General features: G+C 42.8%; 1 protein-coding gene across 1 annotated transcript in view; it reads right to left on the reverse strand.

Moving 5' to 3' along the window:
* The window catches only part of LOC128695773 (dipeptidase 1), an 839,310-nt gene that overhangs the window by 61,663 nt on the left and 757,668 nt on the right, over window positions 1–19,979 (reverse strand). The window contains exon 9 of the mRNA XM_070088924.1: window positions 14,415–14,499. Within this exon, the coding sequence (XP_069945025.1) occupies window positions 14,415–14,499 (85 nt within the window). The remainder of the gene's footprint in view (window positions 1–14,414; window positions 14,500–19,979) is intronic.

Here is a 19,979-nt window from a genome sequence, read left to right on the forward strand (position 1 = left end):
AGCTTCTCTCAAAGAACACAAGCAGTCCCACTGGGACAAACCACTCATGGAAACAATCGCCAACACACTGTTCACCAACGCTTCAGGAAAGGACAAAGATCATCTCCTAGTGGTGAAGGCACAACATTCAGATTTCCTTTCAGCTGTTCCCAGTTCCTCTCTGGGTACTCGACTCGATCGCAAGCCATTCCAATTGGTGCTGCTCTTCACCTAGCCGTCCTCATCCTCATCGAACATAGGTGTATTTGCGACAGGGCGACGGCTGATCAATTCGGACTTCTTGGTCTCGTGTGTCACACATCAGAAGGGAAGTATGCTAAACATGGGGAGGTCAACGACATCATAAAGAGAAGCCTTGGCGCAGCCCGTTGCCCAGCTCAACGGGAACCCCAAGTACAGAGGTCTGACGGAAGTCAAAAGCGTCCTGATAGAGCCACTATGCTACCCTGGAAGGATGGAAAGCAGATTGCCTGGGACTACGCCTGTGCCACCATATTGGTAGATACCTACTTGCCATACTCCGAAGCTGAAGGGGGTAGAGCTGCCAGCTACAGGGAGACCAAGAAGACCCGCAAATATGAAGGCCTTCCCCCTTGCTATAACTTTATCTCAATAGGATTGGAGACCCTAGGTGCATGGGGCAAGGGTGCTCTAAAGTTCCTCGAAGAGCTGGGTGAAAAACTCATCATAGAAACCAAAGATCACAAGGTGGCCAGCTTCCTTTTTCAGACACTCAGTGTTGTGATCCCGGGGGGAAATTCCTGCAGCATTCTGGGCACGCGGCCCACTGCCGGGGAGCTGGACGAAGGATTCGAGATGTAGCTCTGAGTTGTTATCTATGTTGTTTTACTCCCTATTGTATTTTTGTCAATAAATTTTTTTTTAAATATATATATATATATATATATATATATATATATATATATATATATATATATATATATATATATATGTGTGTGTGTGTGTACTCACCTATTTGTGGTTGCTACTAGGTCCCCTCTCTCCCTGCTCCATGAGCTTTATCATACCTCGTCTTAAAACTATGTATGGTTCCTGTATAGTGTGTGTGTGTGTGTGTGTGTGTGTGTGTGTGTGTGAGTGCATACGTAGGGGTAATATTGTCTCAGAGATAAGAAGCAAACGTCACCGGGGAGACACCTGGTGTTCTATCCCTGAAATCATTTCCGTAATTTCTTCCTCTGACACCTTTTTTTTTTTTTTTTTTGTTAAGAAATGATATATTAATTAATTTGGTACAATTATTCTTCGAGTTACATCGCATTACACTTCATGCGCAAAGATAATTTTTCAGCAGTTAATTTTCAAATTATTTATTGCAACAATGAAGTGGTAAGGATAAATTACGTAAGAGCTCAATGATCTTTAGTTTCTCTTTAAGACTTCTGCCTAACTTGTTTATTCATTCAAATGAATAGTTTTTCTATTAGCAAAGTGTATCCATAGCTGTTGGGATAATGTGAGTTAATGGGTACGTTTTCTAGATTTTATATATTTTTGGGACTCAATGAAGCTGAAGGCTACCACTGACTTTACGTCTGATGTACCTAAATTGATGTGTCTGTGCAGTGCCTTAAATACATCTGTTTTCGTGAAAGTGGCAAGAGGAGGGAGGAATGATAATGAGTAGAGAGGAAGGCAGTGTGCTACACCAGTTAAACTGAAAATCGAAGCCAGTTTTCCAGGAGGAATGTGGGACAGAAAATGCAAGTTTACCAGCATGAGCTATCACTGCCATGAGACAAGTTCTGTCTTTCCCCAACTCAATAACGAGTATTTTTGAGACCATATTATTCTTCATAAGGTAGTCCTGTTAACCTCAGAAACTGTTTGAGGCCTCTGGAAGAATATCTCTCTGTGATTTCCTTGAATCCACAAATATGTATACAGACGAAGACCCCTTCCTCCAACTCTCAGCGGAAGTGTAGCTTGAGTCCTGTGTCAGACTTTCAACAGAAGCTCGTGCATTTTTATGTATTACTCTGGAAAACAAATTATTATCTTTACGTTAAACTGGAATATATTCAAATCGTCCTTAGTCTTTTTTATTTATCAGGAAGACATCTGAAAGTCACTAAGATGCTCCTCAGTCTCGTATTGGTCTTTTTTATGGGATTTACTGGGAATTCTGTAGTTTAAATTGCAGCCTCTTAAAGTCCACGCTGGTGTCTTCAGATTAGATTTTGCCACCGAAGTGGCTAGTTTATTGTGCACCCCATATCCATCCTGTGGACGGTAGCGCGAGAGCATGTGGATACACAAAAGGCCTAGGAACTAGGCCCCATGGTGTCTTCAGAAAGTTTTTAATAGTGATAATAAAATCTTACATGATATTCGATTTGCTCCAAGTTCATATTTTTCTTTTTTCTTTTCCTGTTGGCTTTTACAGGCAATTGAGGTTTCTCACAACATCCCTCCCCCCCTTTTTTTAATCTATTTTACATATTTCCAACGTTTAAACTTATTCATATGAGATATTAATAGTACAAGTCTTGCCATAACTCGTCCCTTACAATTCTTCCTCCAAAATTGATTAATCCCACATGTTAATAAAGACCTCACTAATATTTCTCACCTGACTACAGTTGACAACACTTCGTAAGAGTTCAGCACAAACGTTCCTCTTAAACTTTCAGGGTCGAATGTGATTTCATTAAATCTTTTAGATGTTCCCTAATTGTGTAGTCATCTTCTAAATAATTTAAATTGAATTTACCGTCAAATAGTTTTTATGTTACCTTAATTTATTTAAGAGCTCTGAAGCTCACTCAAACACTCTTTTTCTTTCTCTCAGTAAGTCTTAACGTAATTCATGAATGGTAATCACCTCTCTCTCTCTCTCTCTCTCTCTCTCTCTCTCTCTCTCTCTCTCTCTCTCTCTCTCTCTCTCTCTCTCTCTCTCTCGAAGTGGTGGAAGGTTTATTCAAATAAGTAATAAGAAAGCGACACCCCCATTACGTTTTTCGGAAATAGCTCTAATTGGAAATTTATATTCTTAAAAATTGGGCATTGTTTACTTCCGTTGGGATAAGAGTGGAAGCAAATTGATATTCCTCGCGGGGTTTGAGCTTAGTTGTAAAAATACACTTTGTCACTTGTTGAAAGAGTAAAGCTATATATATATATATATATATATATATATATATATATATATATATATATATATATATATATATATATATATATATATATATATATATATATATATATATATATATATATATATATATATATATATATATATATATATATATATATATATATATATATATATATATATATATATATATATATATTAGTTGTGGTTGCAGGGTGGCCCACCCCACCTTTTCACTGGCCGCTACTCGGCCACTCTTCCGGCTCCATGAGCTTTATCATACCTCTCCTTAAAGCTATGTATGGATCCTGCCTCCACTACATCACTTCCCAGACTATTCCACTTCCTGACTATTCTGTGACTGAATAAATACTTTCTAACATCCGTGTGGTTCATCTGAATCTTCACCTTCCAACTGTGACCCCTTGTTACTGTGTCCCATCTCTGGAACATCCTGTCTCTATCCACCTTGTCGATTCCTCTCAGTATTTTATATGTCGTTATCATATCCCCCCTATCTTTCCTGTCTTCCAGTGTCATCAGGTTGATTTCCCTTAACCTCTCCTCGTAGGACACACCCCTTAGCTCCGGGACTAGTCTTGTTGCAAACCTTTGCACTTTCTCTAGTTTCCTTACATGCTTAGTTAGGCGAGAGTTCCAAACTGGCGCTGCATACTCCAAAATGGGCCTAACGTACACAGTGTACAGGGTCTTGAATGATTCCTTATTAAGATGTCGGAATGCTGTTCTTAGGTTTGCCAGGTGCCCGTATGCTGCGGCAGTTATTTGGTTGATGTGCGCTTCAGATGTGCCTGGTGTTATACTCACCCCAAGATCTTTTTGCTTGAGTGAAGTTTGTAGGCTCTGGCCCCCCTAGACTGTACTCCGTCTGTGATCTTCTTTGCCCTTCCCCAAACTTCATGATATTGCACTTGGTGGGGTTTAACTCCAGGAGCCAATTGCTGGACCAGGTCTGCAGCCTGTCAAGATCCCTCTGTAGTTGTGCCTGGTCCTCGTCCGACTGAATTCTTCTCATCAACTTCACAACATCTGCAAACAGGGACACTTCGTAGTCCATTCCTTCTGTCATGTCGCTCACAAATACCAGAAACAGCACCGGTCCTAGGACTGGTCTCTGTGTGTGTGTGAGATAAGATAAGATAAGATAAGATTTCGTTCGGATTTTTAACCCCGGAGGGTTAGCCACCCAGGATAACCCAAGAAAGTCAGTGCGTCATCGAGGACTGTCTAACTTATTTCCATTGGGGTCCTTAATCTTGTCCCCCAGGATGCGACCCACACCAGTCGACTAACACCCAGGTACCTATTTGCTGCTAGGTGAACAGGACAACAGGTGTAAGGAAACGTGTCGAATGTTTCCACCCGCCGGGAATCGAACCCGGGCCCTCCGTGTGTGAAGCGGGAGCTTTAGCCACCAGGCCACCGGTGTGTGTGTGTGTGTGTGTGTGTGTGTGTGTGTGTGTGTGTGTGTGTGTGTGTGTGTGTGTGTGTGTGTGTGTGTGTGTGTGTGTGTGTGTGTGTGTGTGTATGTGTGTGTGTGTGTGTGTGTGTGTGTGTGTGTGTATGTATGTATGTATGTATGTATGTGTGTGTGCGTGTGTGTATGTGTGTGTATGTGTGTGTGTGTGTGTGTGCGTGTATGTGTGTGTGTGTGTGTGTGTGTGTGTGTGTGTGTGTGTGTGTGTGTGTGTGTGTGTGTGTGTGTGTGTGTGTGTGTGTACTCACCTAGTTGTACTCACCTAGTTGAGGTTGCGGGGGTCGAGTCCGAGCTCCTGGCCCCGCCTCTTCACTGATCGCTACTAGGTCACTCTCTCTGAACCGTAAGCTTTATCATACCTCTGCTTAAAGCTATGTATGGATCCTGCCTCCACTACATCGCTTCCCAAACTATTCCACTTACTGACTACTCTGTGGCTGAAGAAATACTTCCTAACATCCCTGTGATTCATCTGTGTCTTCAACTTCCAACTGTGTCCCCTTGTTACTGTGTGCAATCTCTGGAACATCCTGTCTTTGTCCACCTTGTCAATTCCTCTCAGTATTTTGTATGTCGCTATCATGTCCCCCCTATCTCTCCTGTCCTCCAGTGTCGTCAGGTTGATTTCCCTTAACCTCTCCTCGTAGGACATACCTCTTAGCTCTGGGACTAGTCTTGTTGCAAACCTTTGAACTTTCTCTAGTTTCTTTACGTGCTTGACTAGGTGTGGGTTCCAAACTGGTGCCGCATACTCCAATATGGGACTAACGTACACGGTGTGCAGGGTCCTGAACGATTCCTTATTAAGATGTCGGAATGCTGTTCTGAGGTTTGCTAGGCGCCCATATGCTGCAGCAGTTATTTGATTGATGTGCGCTTCAGGAGATGTGCCTGGTGTTATACTCACCCCAAGATCTTTTTCCTTGAGTGAGGTTTGTAGTCTCTGGCCCCCTAGACTGTACTCCGTCTGCGGTCTTCTTTGCCCTTCCCCAATCTTCATGACTTTGCACTTGGTGGGATTGAACTCCAGGAGCCAATTGCTGGACCAGGTCTGCAGCCTGTCCAGATCCCTTTGTAGTTCTGCCTGGTTTTCGATCGAGTGAATTCTTCTCATCAACTTCACGTCATCTGCAAACAGGGACACCTCAGAGTCTATTCCTTCCGTCATGTCGTTCACAAATACCAGAAACAGCACTGGTCCTAGGACTGACCCCTGTGGGACCCCGCTGGTCACAGGTGCCCACTCTGACACCTCGCCACGTACCATGACTCGCTGCTGTCTTCCTGACAAGTATTCCCTGATCCATTGTAGTGCCTTCCCTGTTATCCCTGCTTGGTGTGTGTGTGTGTGTGTGTGTGCGTGTGTGTGTGTGTGTGTGTGTGTGTGTGTGTGTGTGTGTGTGTGTGTGTGTGTGTATGTGTGTGTGTGTGTGTGTGTGTGTGTGTGTGTGTCGAATAGGTAAAACGCGATTTTTGCTTGAATAGCAACGCTCTTCTTGCCGAATAAGGGAAACGAAAAATTTGTGTATGCAATAATTTCGCAAAAATCATTCTGAACCTAACGAAAAAAAATATATATTTTATTGTGTTTGTTTGTTATTAAATAATTGTAAACTTATCTGAAATATATTTAGTTGGATTGAGCTAAATGTTGCTGTGTCAGACAGGAATGTAGATGAGTGGTTCAGAGGACCGACAAGTTGATAAATTAGACACATGTGCAACTATCTTGAAATCTTCAAGATTGATGTACTGACTACATCGATTCAAAGGTTCAGGGACTGATTACCTCAAACTCCTCCTGTTCTTCACTATTCTCCTTTCTATGGACTGATGAAGCCACTGTGTGGCGAAACATTTCCTCATTAAAGATACCCAAGTGTTGCACATGTGTCTAATTTACCAACTTGTCGGTTCTCTGAACCATTCATCTACACGGAATTACTAGTGAAATGAGCAAATTCGCCGATTACACAAAGATAGGTAGGATAATTGATTCAAACGTAGATATCAGGGAACTTCAGGAGGATTTAGACAAACTCAATACCTGGTCAGCAAAGTGGCAGATGCAGTTCAATGTAGATAAATGCAAGGTTCTGAAGCTCGGGAGTGTCCACAACCCTACCACTTTAATATCAGAATGGTAAACAATACCGACAGGTTGATAGGTAAGACACATAAGGAACAGTTAGGCAACTTTATTCCCGAATAAAGTTGCCTAACTGTTGCTTATGTTGCTACCTATCACCCCTAGCACTTATAAGTTAAATAATGTAGAACTTAGCCATACAGATTGCGAAAAGGACTTGTGGGTTATGATAAGCATTAACCTTAAACCAAGACAACAATGCCTAAGCGTACGTAATAAGGCAAATAGATTATTGGGATTTATATCAAGAAGTGTAAACAACAGAAGTTCAGCGGTTATATTATAGCTTTATACATCATTAATAAGGCCTCACCTAGATTATGCAGCTCAGTTCTGGTCTCCATATTACAGAATGGACATAAATTCGTTAGAAAACATTCAGCGTAGAATGACTAAATTGATACATAGCATTAGAAATCTTCCTAATGAAGAAAGATTGAAGACCCTTAAATTACATTCACTTGTTAGACGAAGAATGAGGGGTTATTGAAGCTAAAACCTTGTGTAGTTTCAAGTTTAGGTTGGATAAATACATGGATGAGAAGGGTTGGATTTGATTGGGACTTGCATATGAGTAAATAGATTTGTCAAAAGCTTATTGTTAGGGTTGCACTGAATGTGGGTTGGCCAAATGTTTTATTAGTGGGTTGGTTTTGTAAAGGACTTGCCAAATATAGGCCAACAGACCTGCTACAGTGCTCCTTCTTTCTTATGTTCTTATGTTCTTATAGCAACCCTTTATACCTCGCCTTTATGTATCGTATCTGCGTTTGACACTAGACCGATGGGGAAGTAGTGAAGAACATGGTGTTAAACGCAAAACCACATTTTTCATTAATATCGATTATTATACGTTAAGTAACCTAAGTAACCTAACCTAGTTCGGAAAGAAACCAACGAATTGAAATAGGTACGACAACTGCCGCCATGAGTGAAGCAACGCTGGTGAATTGAGACGGAGTGTTGTTTACCGACGTCCTAAATGCTTTAGCCCAGAGAAAAGTTGCTATAATAATCTTTTAAGTTTTGCTCGCTGCGCTGGTAACCGCATTACAACGTCTCACCAAAACAATTTAGAGTTGAAGGTTTTTAGTCTCGGCAATAATAGTAACTTAGGACAATTCTCTCATGGAAAAGTAATCAGCTTCTCAGGCCCTAAACTCAGTAAATATCAACTTGAAGTACTTGGCTGAGGTCAGAGTTGTGTTTCCAGTGGAACAACTCGCAAGTATATCTTAAAGATGTTTATTTCAAGTGGTAATCTGAAGAGGGTTTTACTCTGCACTGGAGCAATGATGATGGAATTATTATTAACATTACTATTATTACATTTATGGGAAATAACAAACAAAAAAAGGCAAAATACCGTGACTGGAACGATACACAAATAACCCGCACATAAAAGAGAGAAGCTTACGACGACGTTTCGGTCCGACTTTGACCATTTACAAGTCGGACCGAAACGTCGTCGTAAGCTTCTCTCTTTTATGTGCGGGTTATTTTTGTTTCATGGGAAAGTGTTAGATCTGCACAAATTTGATCCAAGGAAGGTGAGCACCGCTCTACGTACTTGGACTAAGAGTCACCCACCAGCATCGATACCCTTCCCCTGATGTTTGAAGTTATGAACGACTTAAAAAAAATCCGACCATACCACGGGTAGGGTTTGAACTCGTGGTCAGAAAGTCTCAAAACTCCAAACCGTTGTGTTAGCCACTGGGCCAGCTGGCTGGCCTAGCTGGTCCAGTGGCTAACGCGACGGTCTGGAGTTTTGAGACTCTGACCGCGGGTTCAAATCCCACCCGTGGTATGGTTTGTTCGCAATCGTGTCATTACGATTTCGTGAGTCGAGTTATGAACGACTTCATCAGACTGACAGACTGGCTTTCATACACTGCCATACACATGCCATACACTGTCATACACATGCCATACACTGTTATACACATACTATACACTGTCATACACATGCCATACACTGTCATACACATGCCATACACTGTCATACACATGCCATACACTGTCATACACATGCCATACACTGTCATACACATGCCATACACAGTCATACACATGCCATACACAGTCATACACATGCCATACACTCAACAGTAATATTAAATAATAGAGATAAATATTTATTGTCAATTGACTGTTGAAAGATTGGGAGGACATCATGATGCTTTTTTTACACAGGGTTTGACAAGGTTAGTTAAGGATCCCTAGCTTTATTGACAAGCTATTTACAAGTTAAGGATCCCTAGCTTTATTGACAAGCTATTTACAAGTTAAGGATCCCTAGCTTTATTGACAAGCTATTTACAGGTTAAGGATTCGTAACTTTATTAACAAGCTAAGAGCTGTTACCTACATCAGCTCATTTGAAAGCATTTTTATTGTTATGAGACATACAAGTAGGGAACAGGATGAAGTTGGAGCCATCTGTGGGCCAGCATTTTCATTTGATCAACTGACTTTATCTCGTTGACATCATTATGCTGTACGAATGTGTTCCATACTCGAGTCATCCTGGGTATGTATGATCTCAGATTGAGTGATGTTCTGGAGAAGGGTACAGCCAGAGTGAAGTTGCTGCTTTCTGCCCGTCTTGTGGTATAGAAGCTTGGTTCTCGCTGTCCTTGAAGTGGATCCAAGTGTAGTACTTTTGCAATATTGGCCTTGTACATAACAGTAAGGCCACCCACATCCCTCCTGTGTTGAAGGCTCTGCTGAAATAACATCTATCCAGGATGGGTCCAGGCGAGAGATGAGACGTCTTGCTCTGTTCTCTACTCTGTCAAGCAGTCGCAGATAAGGGGGGGTGGAGGCGAACCGAGAAAGTGGAGCATACTCAAGGTGTGAGCGTACTTGTGCTTCGTACAGAATCTTGCAACCCCTACTGTCAAGCAGATGCGAGATACAGCGAAGTGCTGTAAGCTTCCTGGCTGCCTTGTTCGCAAGATTTACAACATGGTTCTTCATGGTCAGTTTGGACAATGTCAGGGGCTCTTCATCCGAGGAATTGGAGGGAAATGTAATTCCTTAAAACAACCCTGATTACCTCCCACTTCTCAGGTGTTGTATGATAATAAGAGTTCAACGCTTGCTCATAAATGTTTTATTAAAAAGAAACAAAAAACCTTGACATAGAATCAATGGTTATCTCTCTCTCTCACTCACTCTCTCTCTCTCTCTCTCTCTCTCTCTCTCTCTCTCTCTCTCTCTCTCTCTCTCTCTCTCTCTCTCTCTCTCTCTCTCTCCCTCCCTCTCTCTCTCTCTCTCTCTCTCTCTCTCTCTCTCTCTCTCTCTCTCTCTCTCTCTCTCTCTCCGTCTGTCTGTCTATCTCTCTGTCTCTCTCTCACTCACCAACACTTCCTCTCACTAACACGTTTCTCCCTCACGGACACTTCTCTCCCTCACTGACAATTCTCCCCCTCACTAACACTTATCTTCCTCACCAACACTTTTTTCCATCACCAACACTTCTCTCCATCACCAACACTCCTCTCCATCACCAACACTTCTCTCCCTCACCAACACTTTTCTCCCTGTCGTTGATGTGGTTTCAGCTGTCTTTCTCGACCTTTGAATGTTTACTCTCCTCTTCCTCTCCTCAAAGAGCCTCCATCTCTCCCACCTCCATCCCTCCCACCTCCACCCCGCTGCTCCTCCTTTCCTTTCTCCATCTTCCCTTCCCTTCCCGTCTGCCCTATCTTAAAAGCCTCGCTTTTATGTATCGTATCTGCGTTTGACACTAGACCGATGGGGAAGTAGTGAACATGGTGTTATTGGCAGTTAAGCTCACTGTGTGTTGCTGCTTTCTTAGGTGTTAGTGGTGTGATAGTGGTGGTGGCAGTGGTGATCGTGGTAGTGATGATTGTGGTAGTGAAGGTGGTGGCAGTAGTGGAGATGGTGGTAGTAGTAGAGGTGATGGTGGTAGTGATGGTAGTAGTGGTGATGGTGGAAATGGAGGTGACAGTGGTAGTGGAGGTGATGGTGGTAGCGGTGATTGTGGTAGTGGAGGTGATGGTGGTAGTGGTGATGGTGGTAGTGAAGGTGATGGTGGTTGTGGTGATGGTGGTAGTGGAGGTGATGGTGGTAGTGAAGGTGATGGTGGTAGTGAAGGTGATGGTGGCAGTGGAGGTAATGGTGGTAACAGAGGTGATGGTAGTAGTGGAGGTGATGGTGGTAGTGGAGGTTATGGTAGTAGTGGAGGTGATGGTGGTAGTAGATGTGATGGTGGTAGAGGAGGTGATGATGGTAGTGCACGTGGTGGGTGGAGGTGGAGGTGGAGGGTGGTGGTGGTGATGGTGGTTGTTGGGGTGGTGGTGGTAGTGTGTGGTTGTGATGGTGGTTTGCATGGTGGCCGTGGTGGTGGTGACGGTGGTTGTTATGGTGGTGGAAGTGTGTGGTGGTGATGGTGGTTGGCATGGTGGTAGTGCGTGGTAGTGATGGTTGTTGTGTCTGTGGTTTGTTTGTCCTGTAGAAAGTCTTCCGACTCACCTGTCTTAAGTGAACATAGGGGCTACACCATAACAAATGTCTAAGAGCCGAAACGAGTGCCTTGGAAGGAATTAGGCACAACTAATAGGAACCTCCCTAAAGGAGGAGGAGATATCTTCCTGGTGTTACAACCAGGAGGACAGCTCTGTCTTCCTGGCGGAGGAGGAGGACAGAGCAGAACTACCCGACTTATTCTCAAGCATTGCTGAGACCAAATTCTCTACCGTGGGGCAATCCCAGTGAGACTGTTTGTAGCATCAGTCAGAACTGGGATGCCTAAGGAGCTTGCTGGAGTATCCCGCTGCCTGGCTGCGTCAACGAACTTTGATCATGAACCCTAACAGAGTGTCGGAGACGCTCAGGAATAATCTCAACCACTAATTCGTTAGACGCCACACACGAGGACAGGAATGCAGGTAATGCTATCTCTGTCGCCTCGCAGGTACCTATTCCCCCAAGTCTAACTGGAAGTGAAAATGAGTCCTTAATGGAATGCTTGACGATATTCTCATTGCCACACTGATGTCTCCCACCAGAGGCCGACAGGTTTCAACACTAGGAAACCCATGTCGCGAGTTGTTGCTAATTGACCAATTTTAAATATTCGGAACTGCATATATATATATATATATATATATATATATATATGTATATATATATATATATATATATATATATATATATATATATATATATATATATATATATATATATATATATTTATATATATATATATATATATATATATATATATATATATATATATATGTATATATATATATATATATATATATATATATATATATATATATATATATATATATATATATGTATATATATACATATATATATATATATATATATATATATATATATACATATTATATATATATATATATACATATATATATATATATATATATATATATATATATATATATATATATATATATATATATATATATATATATATATGTATATATATACATATATATATATATATATATATATATATATATATATATATATATATATATATATATATATATATATATATATATATATATATATATATATATATATGCCGTTCCTAATAGGTAAAATTGGTCAATTAGCAACAACTCATTTAAAATTAAAACCTTTCTAAAATTTTCTCTTCTACTTTTAAAGATATATACTTTTTCATTTATGTTAATGTAAAAATTAATAATTTTGTATCAAGAGAACCTTAGAAAACTTACCTAACATTATTATAACAAGCTCAATTTAATTTAGCGTAATCCAACTAAATATATTTTAGATAAGGGTACAGTAATTTAATAACAAACAAATGCAATGACATATTTTTTTCGTTGGGGCCAGAACGATTTTTGCGAAATTATTGTATACGCAAATTTTCAATTGCGTTATTCGGCAAGAAAAGCGTTGCAATTTAAGCCAAAAACGCAAGTTTTGCCTATGCGGCACGACATATATATAATAAAGAGCAGCTTTGCTTAATGTTTAAAAAAAAAATCCCAATGAAAATACAGTTGACAAATAAAATCCATCAAGGGAGTTGCTACTGCCAGTCATGTGAGTGAGAAAGTTGACGTATATTAAGTGTTTTATACTCCAGCAGGACTTTGTTTACATTCTCTGTCTAGTGATAATTTAGGGTGGGACTTTAGTGAACTACTAATCTTTACTAATCACTGATATATGGCATTGAAGTTCTTAATGTTATGAGACCTCCCAGGTCCTTCGGGGTAAAGGCTCGGATTCTAACTCCCGTAATCTTAAGTTTTCCTGGTGACTACAGTGAGTGTAACGAGCTGCTAGTTGCCACTTGTTTATTATGCAATTACTACAAAAAATACGGCATTCTCTAGATGGGTTGTTTGAATGTGAGGATGCAGAATATATATGAAGAAAAAAAATATTTTTATTGTGCAGAAAGAAAGGAAGCATAATATCCGAGCACTGAACAAGGATGTGAGTGGTGGGAAGAGTTGAAAAAGAGAAGTGAGTTGTGTCCGAGACTTCGATTGCTGGAGACGTGCCAGTAGAGTCCAGGGAATAAATAAGGAAAGAAAATAAAGTATATGCATATCTAATTCAAGAATTATGTTGTTAAGAATATACGTGTAATTGAAGGTGGAGTACACATTCAATGTTTATCAGTCTGGGGGTGAACTGTGTGTAGAGATTCTCAAGGGTTCTCATTAATATTATTGCTATTATTGTTGTTGTTATTATTATTATTATTATTATTATTATTATTATTATTATTATTATTATTATTATTATTATTGTTATTATTGTTGTTGTTGCTGGCGGTGGTGGTAGTGTTGTTGTTATTATAATCTCGGGATAGTGATAAAAATGTAGAGGGCGCTGGAGCGTTTGTGAAATGGGTGATAATCAGATTTGGGAAAGCGGTATCCCTTAAGGGGTGTCCTAAAGTCTTAGGTTGCGATTCATGAGCAGAGTGAGAGCGTAACTTTTCAGAAAATTTAATGGTAAAGGGAAGTCACGGGTGTAGAGTAAGAAAGTAAAGGGAGGAGAGTAAGTCTTCACATCTAACACAGAGTTTACACTGAAATACCAGATGTTACGCGTACAGTGGGAACACTCTGGTAGACTATCAGCATTCAATTACTCGCAGATAGTCTAGCAGATTGTTGGCTAGACTATAATCGTTCATTAACTAGCATGTAGTTTAGCAGATAATTTGCTAGATTATCAACGTTCATTCACTAGCAAATGCTTTACTAGACTGTCACTCGCAAATAGACTAGCAGACAGTTTGCTAGACTATCAACATTCAATCACTCACACATAGTCCAGCAGATAGTCTGCCTGTCAACGGTCATTCATAGGCAACCCTTTGAAGAGTCTCGCTTTGATGACAGCGAACGAAAAATTTGATCAATATTTTACTGAGGTGAAAAAAGAAGACACAAAGGTGGCAACAACTGTTGGGATGAACGATGACTGTTCACCTCTGGAACGACAACTGTTGACTGAACGATGGTGAACGAGTTAACTTCATTGGGGAATGAAGTCAATACTGTTAATTGACACTTGCACTAAATGAGCTCAGCTTGGAGAGAAGTGAGAGAGAGAGAGAGAGAGAGAGAGAGAGAGAGAGAGAGAGAGGTACTTACTGGCGACGTGAGTAACGTTGGCAGGCTCGGTGCAGCTGACATGGTCGGCATAAAAACTAACCATGACGATCCCTCGATTTTTTTTCTGCAAGAGAGAGAGAGAAGCGAATGTGTTAGACTGGTATCCCTTTCCTCACCTGTCCTCTCACACGGGTGTTAAACTGGTATCCCTTACCTCACCTGTCTTCTCACTCATTTGTTAGACTGATATCCCTTCCCTCACTTGTCCCCTCACACATGTTAGACTGGTATCCCTTCCCTCACTTGTCCCCTCACACATGTTAGACTGGTATCCCTTCCGTCACCTGTCCCCTCACACAGGTGTTAGACTGGTATCCCTTCCCTCACCTCTCCCCTCACACATCTTAGACTGATATCCTTTCCCTCGCCTGTTAAATTCGTGTCCCTCCCCTCACCTGTCCCTTTACACAGGTGTTAGACTGTTATCTCTTCCCTCACCTATCCCCTTTAACAGACGTTACACTGGTGTCCCTTGCCTCATGTGTCCCCTTACTTAGGTGTTACACAGGTGTTCCTTCCTCCATGTGTCCTTTCACACAGGTGCTTTACTCTAGTGTCCCATCCCTCATGTGTCCCCTCACACAGGTGCTATTCTGGTGTTATTCCCCTCACCTATCCACTTACACAGGTATTACACTGCACTGGTGACCTTCCCCTCACCTGTTCCATCACACAGACGTTTCACTCCTCTAGTGTCTCCTCCCCTCTTCTGTCCCCTCACACATGTCTTTGTTTCTGACACACACATACATACATACGCACTCACACACTTGCACACACACACACACACACACACACACACACACACACACACACACACACACACACACACACACACACAAGGAGGCCAAGACAAGAATATGATGAGAGTAAGAGAGCGATGGTTGATACACTGGCTGAAGTGGCCACAAGGTCCCTTGAGGGCAGGGCAAAGCTTCAGGTTATGGGTGACTTCGGTCACATAGAAATTGGCTGGGAAAACCTGGAACCACATGTGGGTCCAGAAACGGGGAAGGGTACGATGATGGAGGTGGTACTGGAAAACCTCATGCGACATTAGGGACACTGACACAGAGAGGGGAGAGGATAAACCAGCAAGATTGGACCTAATATTCACCTTGAGTCTTGCAGATATTGAGGACATTACATTTGAATGGCCCCTCGGAGCTATTGATCTGACCCTCGAATACATAACAGAGATGCTAATGGAGAGGAAAGCAGGAAGGGCAGAGCGGAGGAAGCCAAACTACAAGAGAGCGGACTACACAGGCTTGAAGAACTTCCTGCACGAGGTTCAGTGGACAGAGAACTGGCAAGGAAATCAGTAAATGAAATGATGGAATGTGTGACAACAATATGCAGGGCAGCAGAGGAAAGGTTTCTACCCCAGGGCAACAGAAATAATGAGAAGGCCAGAACTATCCTTTGGTTCACCCAGAGGTGTAGAGTGACCAGAGCCAAGTACGCTAGAGAATGGAAGAGGTATAGAAGGCAAAGAACCTCAGGACAATAAGGAGAACAGTCGAAGAGCCAGAAATGAATATGCCCAGGTAAGGAGGGAGACCCAACGACAAAACGAAACGCCGTAGAAGTATGTGAGAAGCTCAACATGAGATTTAAAGAAGTATTCACAGTGGAGACAGAAAGAACTCCTTAAAGACGGAGTTGTGGGGTACACCATCAAGTGCTGGACACACTACATACAACCGAAGAGGAGGTGAAGAGGCTGCTAAGTGAACTAAATACCTCAAAGGCGATGGGGCCGGATAATATCTCTCCTTGGGGTGGGTTCTGAGAGAGGGAGCACAGGCACTCTCTGTATCACTAATGACAATCATCAACACATCTATCGAAACAGGGCGGCTTCCTGAGGTACAAAAAAACAGCAAATGTTGTCCCATTTTTTAAAAAAGGAGACAGACATGCAATATTAAACTAAAGACCAGTGTCACTGACATGTATAGTAAGCAAAATCATGGAGAAGATTATAGGAGAAGAGTAGTGGACCACGTAGAAAGGAATGAGCTTATCAAGAACAACCAGCACAGATTCAGGGACGGGAAATCCTGTGTCACAAACCTACTGGAGTTTCATGACAAGGTGACAGCAGTAGGACAAGAGAGAGAGGGGGTGGGTAGATTACGCTTTTTTTGGCTATAAGAAGGCTTTTGACACGGTTCCACACAAGGGATTAGTACAAAAGCTGGAGGACCAGGAAGGTATAATAGGGAAGGCACTGCAATGGATCAGATAATACCTGACGGGAAAGCATCAGAGAGTCATGGTACGTGACGAGGTGTCAGAGTGGGCGCCTGTGACGAGCAGGATTCCACAGGGGTCAGTCTTAGGATTGGTGCTGTTTCTGGCATATGTGAATGACATGACGGAAGGAATAGACTCAGAAGTGTCTCTGTTTATAGACGATGTCAAGTTAATAATTCAATCGGAGGAGGACCAGGAAGGACTACTAAGGGATCTGGACTGGCTACAGACCTGGTCCAGCAAATGGCTCCTGGAATTCAACCCCTCTAAGTGCAAAGTCATAAAGATCCGGGAAAGGCAAAGAATTCCGCAGTTAGAATACAGTCTAGGGAGCCAACGACTACAAACCTCAGTCAAGGAAAAGGATCGTGGGGTAATTATAACACCGAAAATGTCCCTTGAGGCGCACATCAACCAAATAACTGCTGCAGCATACGGGCGACTAGCAACCTAAGAACAGCATTCCGCTATCTGAGTAAGGAGTGGTTCAGGACTCTGTACACCGTGCACAGCAGGCCTATATTGGAGTATGCAACACCAGCTTGGAACCCACACCTGGCCAAGCAACGATATTAATCCCGGAGTTAAGGGGCATGTCTTACGAGGAGAGGTTAAGGAAAATCGACCTGACGACACTGGAGGACAGGAGGGACAGAGGGGACATGATAACTTATAAAATACTGAGAGGAATCGACAAGATGGACAAGGAGAGGATGTTACAGAGATTGGACACACCAACAAGGGGTCACAAATGGAAGTTGAAGACTGAGATGAGTCAAAGGGATGTTAGGAAGTATTTCTTCAGTCACAGAGTTGCCAGGAAGTGGAATAGTCTGGAAAGGGAGGTGGTGAAGGCAGGATACATACAAAGCTTTAAGAAGAGGTATGATAAAGCTCACGGAGCAGGGGGTGACCTACTAGCGACCAGTAAAGAGGCGGGGCCAGGAGCTATGATTCGACCCATGAAACCACAATTAGGTGAGTCCAATTAAGTGAGTACACACACAACACACACACTCACACATACACACACACACACACACACACACACACACACACACACACACACACACAGGAGAGGAATCGACAAGATGGACAAGGAGAGGATGTTACAGAGATTGGACACACCAACAAGGGGTCACAAATGGAAGTTGAAGACTGAGATGAGTCAAAGGGATGTTAGGAAGTATTTCTTCAGTCACAGAGAGAGGGGCCCAACGACAAAACGAAACGCCGTAGAAGTATGTGAGAAGCTCAACATGAGATTTAAAGAAGTATTCACAGTGGAGACAGAGAGAACTCCTTAAAGACGGAGTTGTGGGGTACACCACAATTAGGTGAGTACACACACACACACACACACAAACACACACACACACACACACACACACACACACACACACACACACACACACACACACACACACACACACACACACGCACACACACACACACACAACCGGTGAAGAGGCGGGGCCAGGAGCTAAGACTCGACCCCTGCAACCACAAATAGGTAAGTACAAATAGGTGAGTACACACACACACACTCACACACACACACACACACACACACACACACACACACACACACACACACACACACACACACACACACACACACACACACACACACACACACACTCACACACGAGATTAGTGCAGAAGCTGGAGGATCAGGCGCATGTAAAAGGGAGGGCACTGCAATGGATAAGGGAATACCTGACAGGGAGGCAACAACGAGTCATGGTACGTGAAGAGGTATCACAGTGGGCGCCTGTTACGAGCGGGGTCCCACAGGGGTCAGTTCAAGGACCAGTGCTATTTTTTATATATGTGAACGACATGATGGAAGGAATAGACTCTGAAGTGTCCCTGTTCGCAGATGACGTGAAGTTGATGAGAAGAATTAAATCGGACGAGGATGAGGCAGGACTGCAAAGAGACCTGGACAGGCTGGACATGTGGTCCAGTAACTGGCTTCTCGAATTCAATCCAGCCAAATGCAAAGTCATGAAGATTGGGGAGGGGCAAAGAAGACCGCAGACAGAGTTTAGGCTAAGTGGACAAAGACTACAGACCTCACTCAGGGAGAAAGACCTTGGGGTGACCATAACACCGAGCACATCACCGGAGGCACACATCAACCAAATAACCGCTGCAGCATACGGGCGCCTGGCAAACCTGAGAATAGCGTTCCGATACCTTAATAAGGAATCGTTCAAGACACTGTACACTGTGTATGTTAGGCCCATACTGGAGTATGCAGCACCAGTCAAGCACCTGGTCAAGCACGTCAAAAAGTTAGAGAAAGTACAAAGGTTTGTAACAAGGCTAGTCCCAGAGCTCAAGGGAATGTCGTACGAGGAAAGGTTAAGGGAAATCGGACTGACGACACTGGAGGACAGAAGGGTCAGGGGAGACATGATAACGACATACAAGATACTGCGGGGAATAGACAAGGTGGACAGAGATAGGGTGTTCCAGAGAGGGGACACAGGGACAAGGGGTCACAACTGGAAGCTGAAGACTCAGACGAGTCACAGGGACGTTAGGAAGTATTTCTTCAGTCATAGAGTTGTCAGCAAGTTGAATAGCCTAGCAAGTGAAGTAGTGGAGGCAGGAACCATACATAGTTTTAAGAAGAGGTATGACAAAGTTCAGGAAGCAGAGAGAGAGAGGACCCAGTAGCGATCAGTGAAGAGGCGGGGCCAGGAGCTGAGTCTCGACCCCTGCAACAACAATTAGGTGAGTACAATTAGGTGAGTACACACACACACACACACACACACACACACACACACACACACACACACACACACAACAACAACAACAACGACTCATGGTACGTGACGAGGTGTCAGAGTGGGCGCCTGTGACAAGCGGGGTTCCACAGGGGTCAGTCCTAGGACCCGTGCTGTTCTTGGTATACGTGAACGACATAATGGAAGGGATAGACTCAGAAGTGTCCTTGTTTGCAGATGATGTGAAGTTTATGAGAAGAATCAAATCGGATGAGGATCAGGCAGGACTACAAAGAGACCTGGACAGGCTACAAGCCTGGTCCAGCAACTGGCTTCTTGATTTTAACCCTGCCAAATGCATAGTCAAGAAGATTGGCGAAGGGTAAAGAAGACCGCAGACACAATATAGTTTAAATGGCCAAAGACTCCAAACCTCACTCAGGGAAAAAGATCTGGGGGTGAGTATAACACCGAGCATATCTCCTGAGGCGCACATCAATCAGATAACTGCTGCAGCATACGGGCGTCTGGCAAACCTACG

The sequence above is a fragment of the Cherax quadricarinatus genome, chromosome 2 (assembly GCF_038502225.1).
Source record: "Cherax quadricarinatus isolate ZL_2023a chromosome 2, ASM3850222v1, whole genome shotgun sequence".
Lineage (NCBI taxonomy): Eukaryota > Metazoa > Arthropoda > Malacostraca > Decapoda > Parastacidae > Cherax > Cherax quadricarinatus.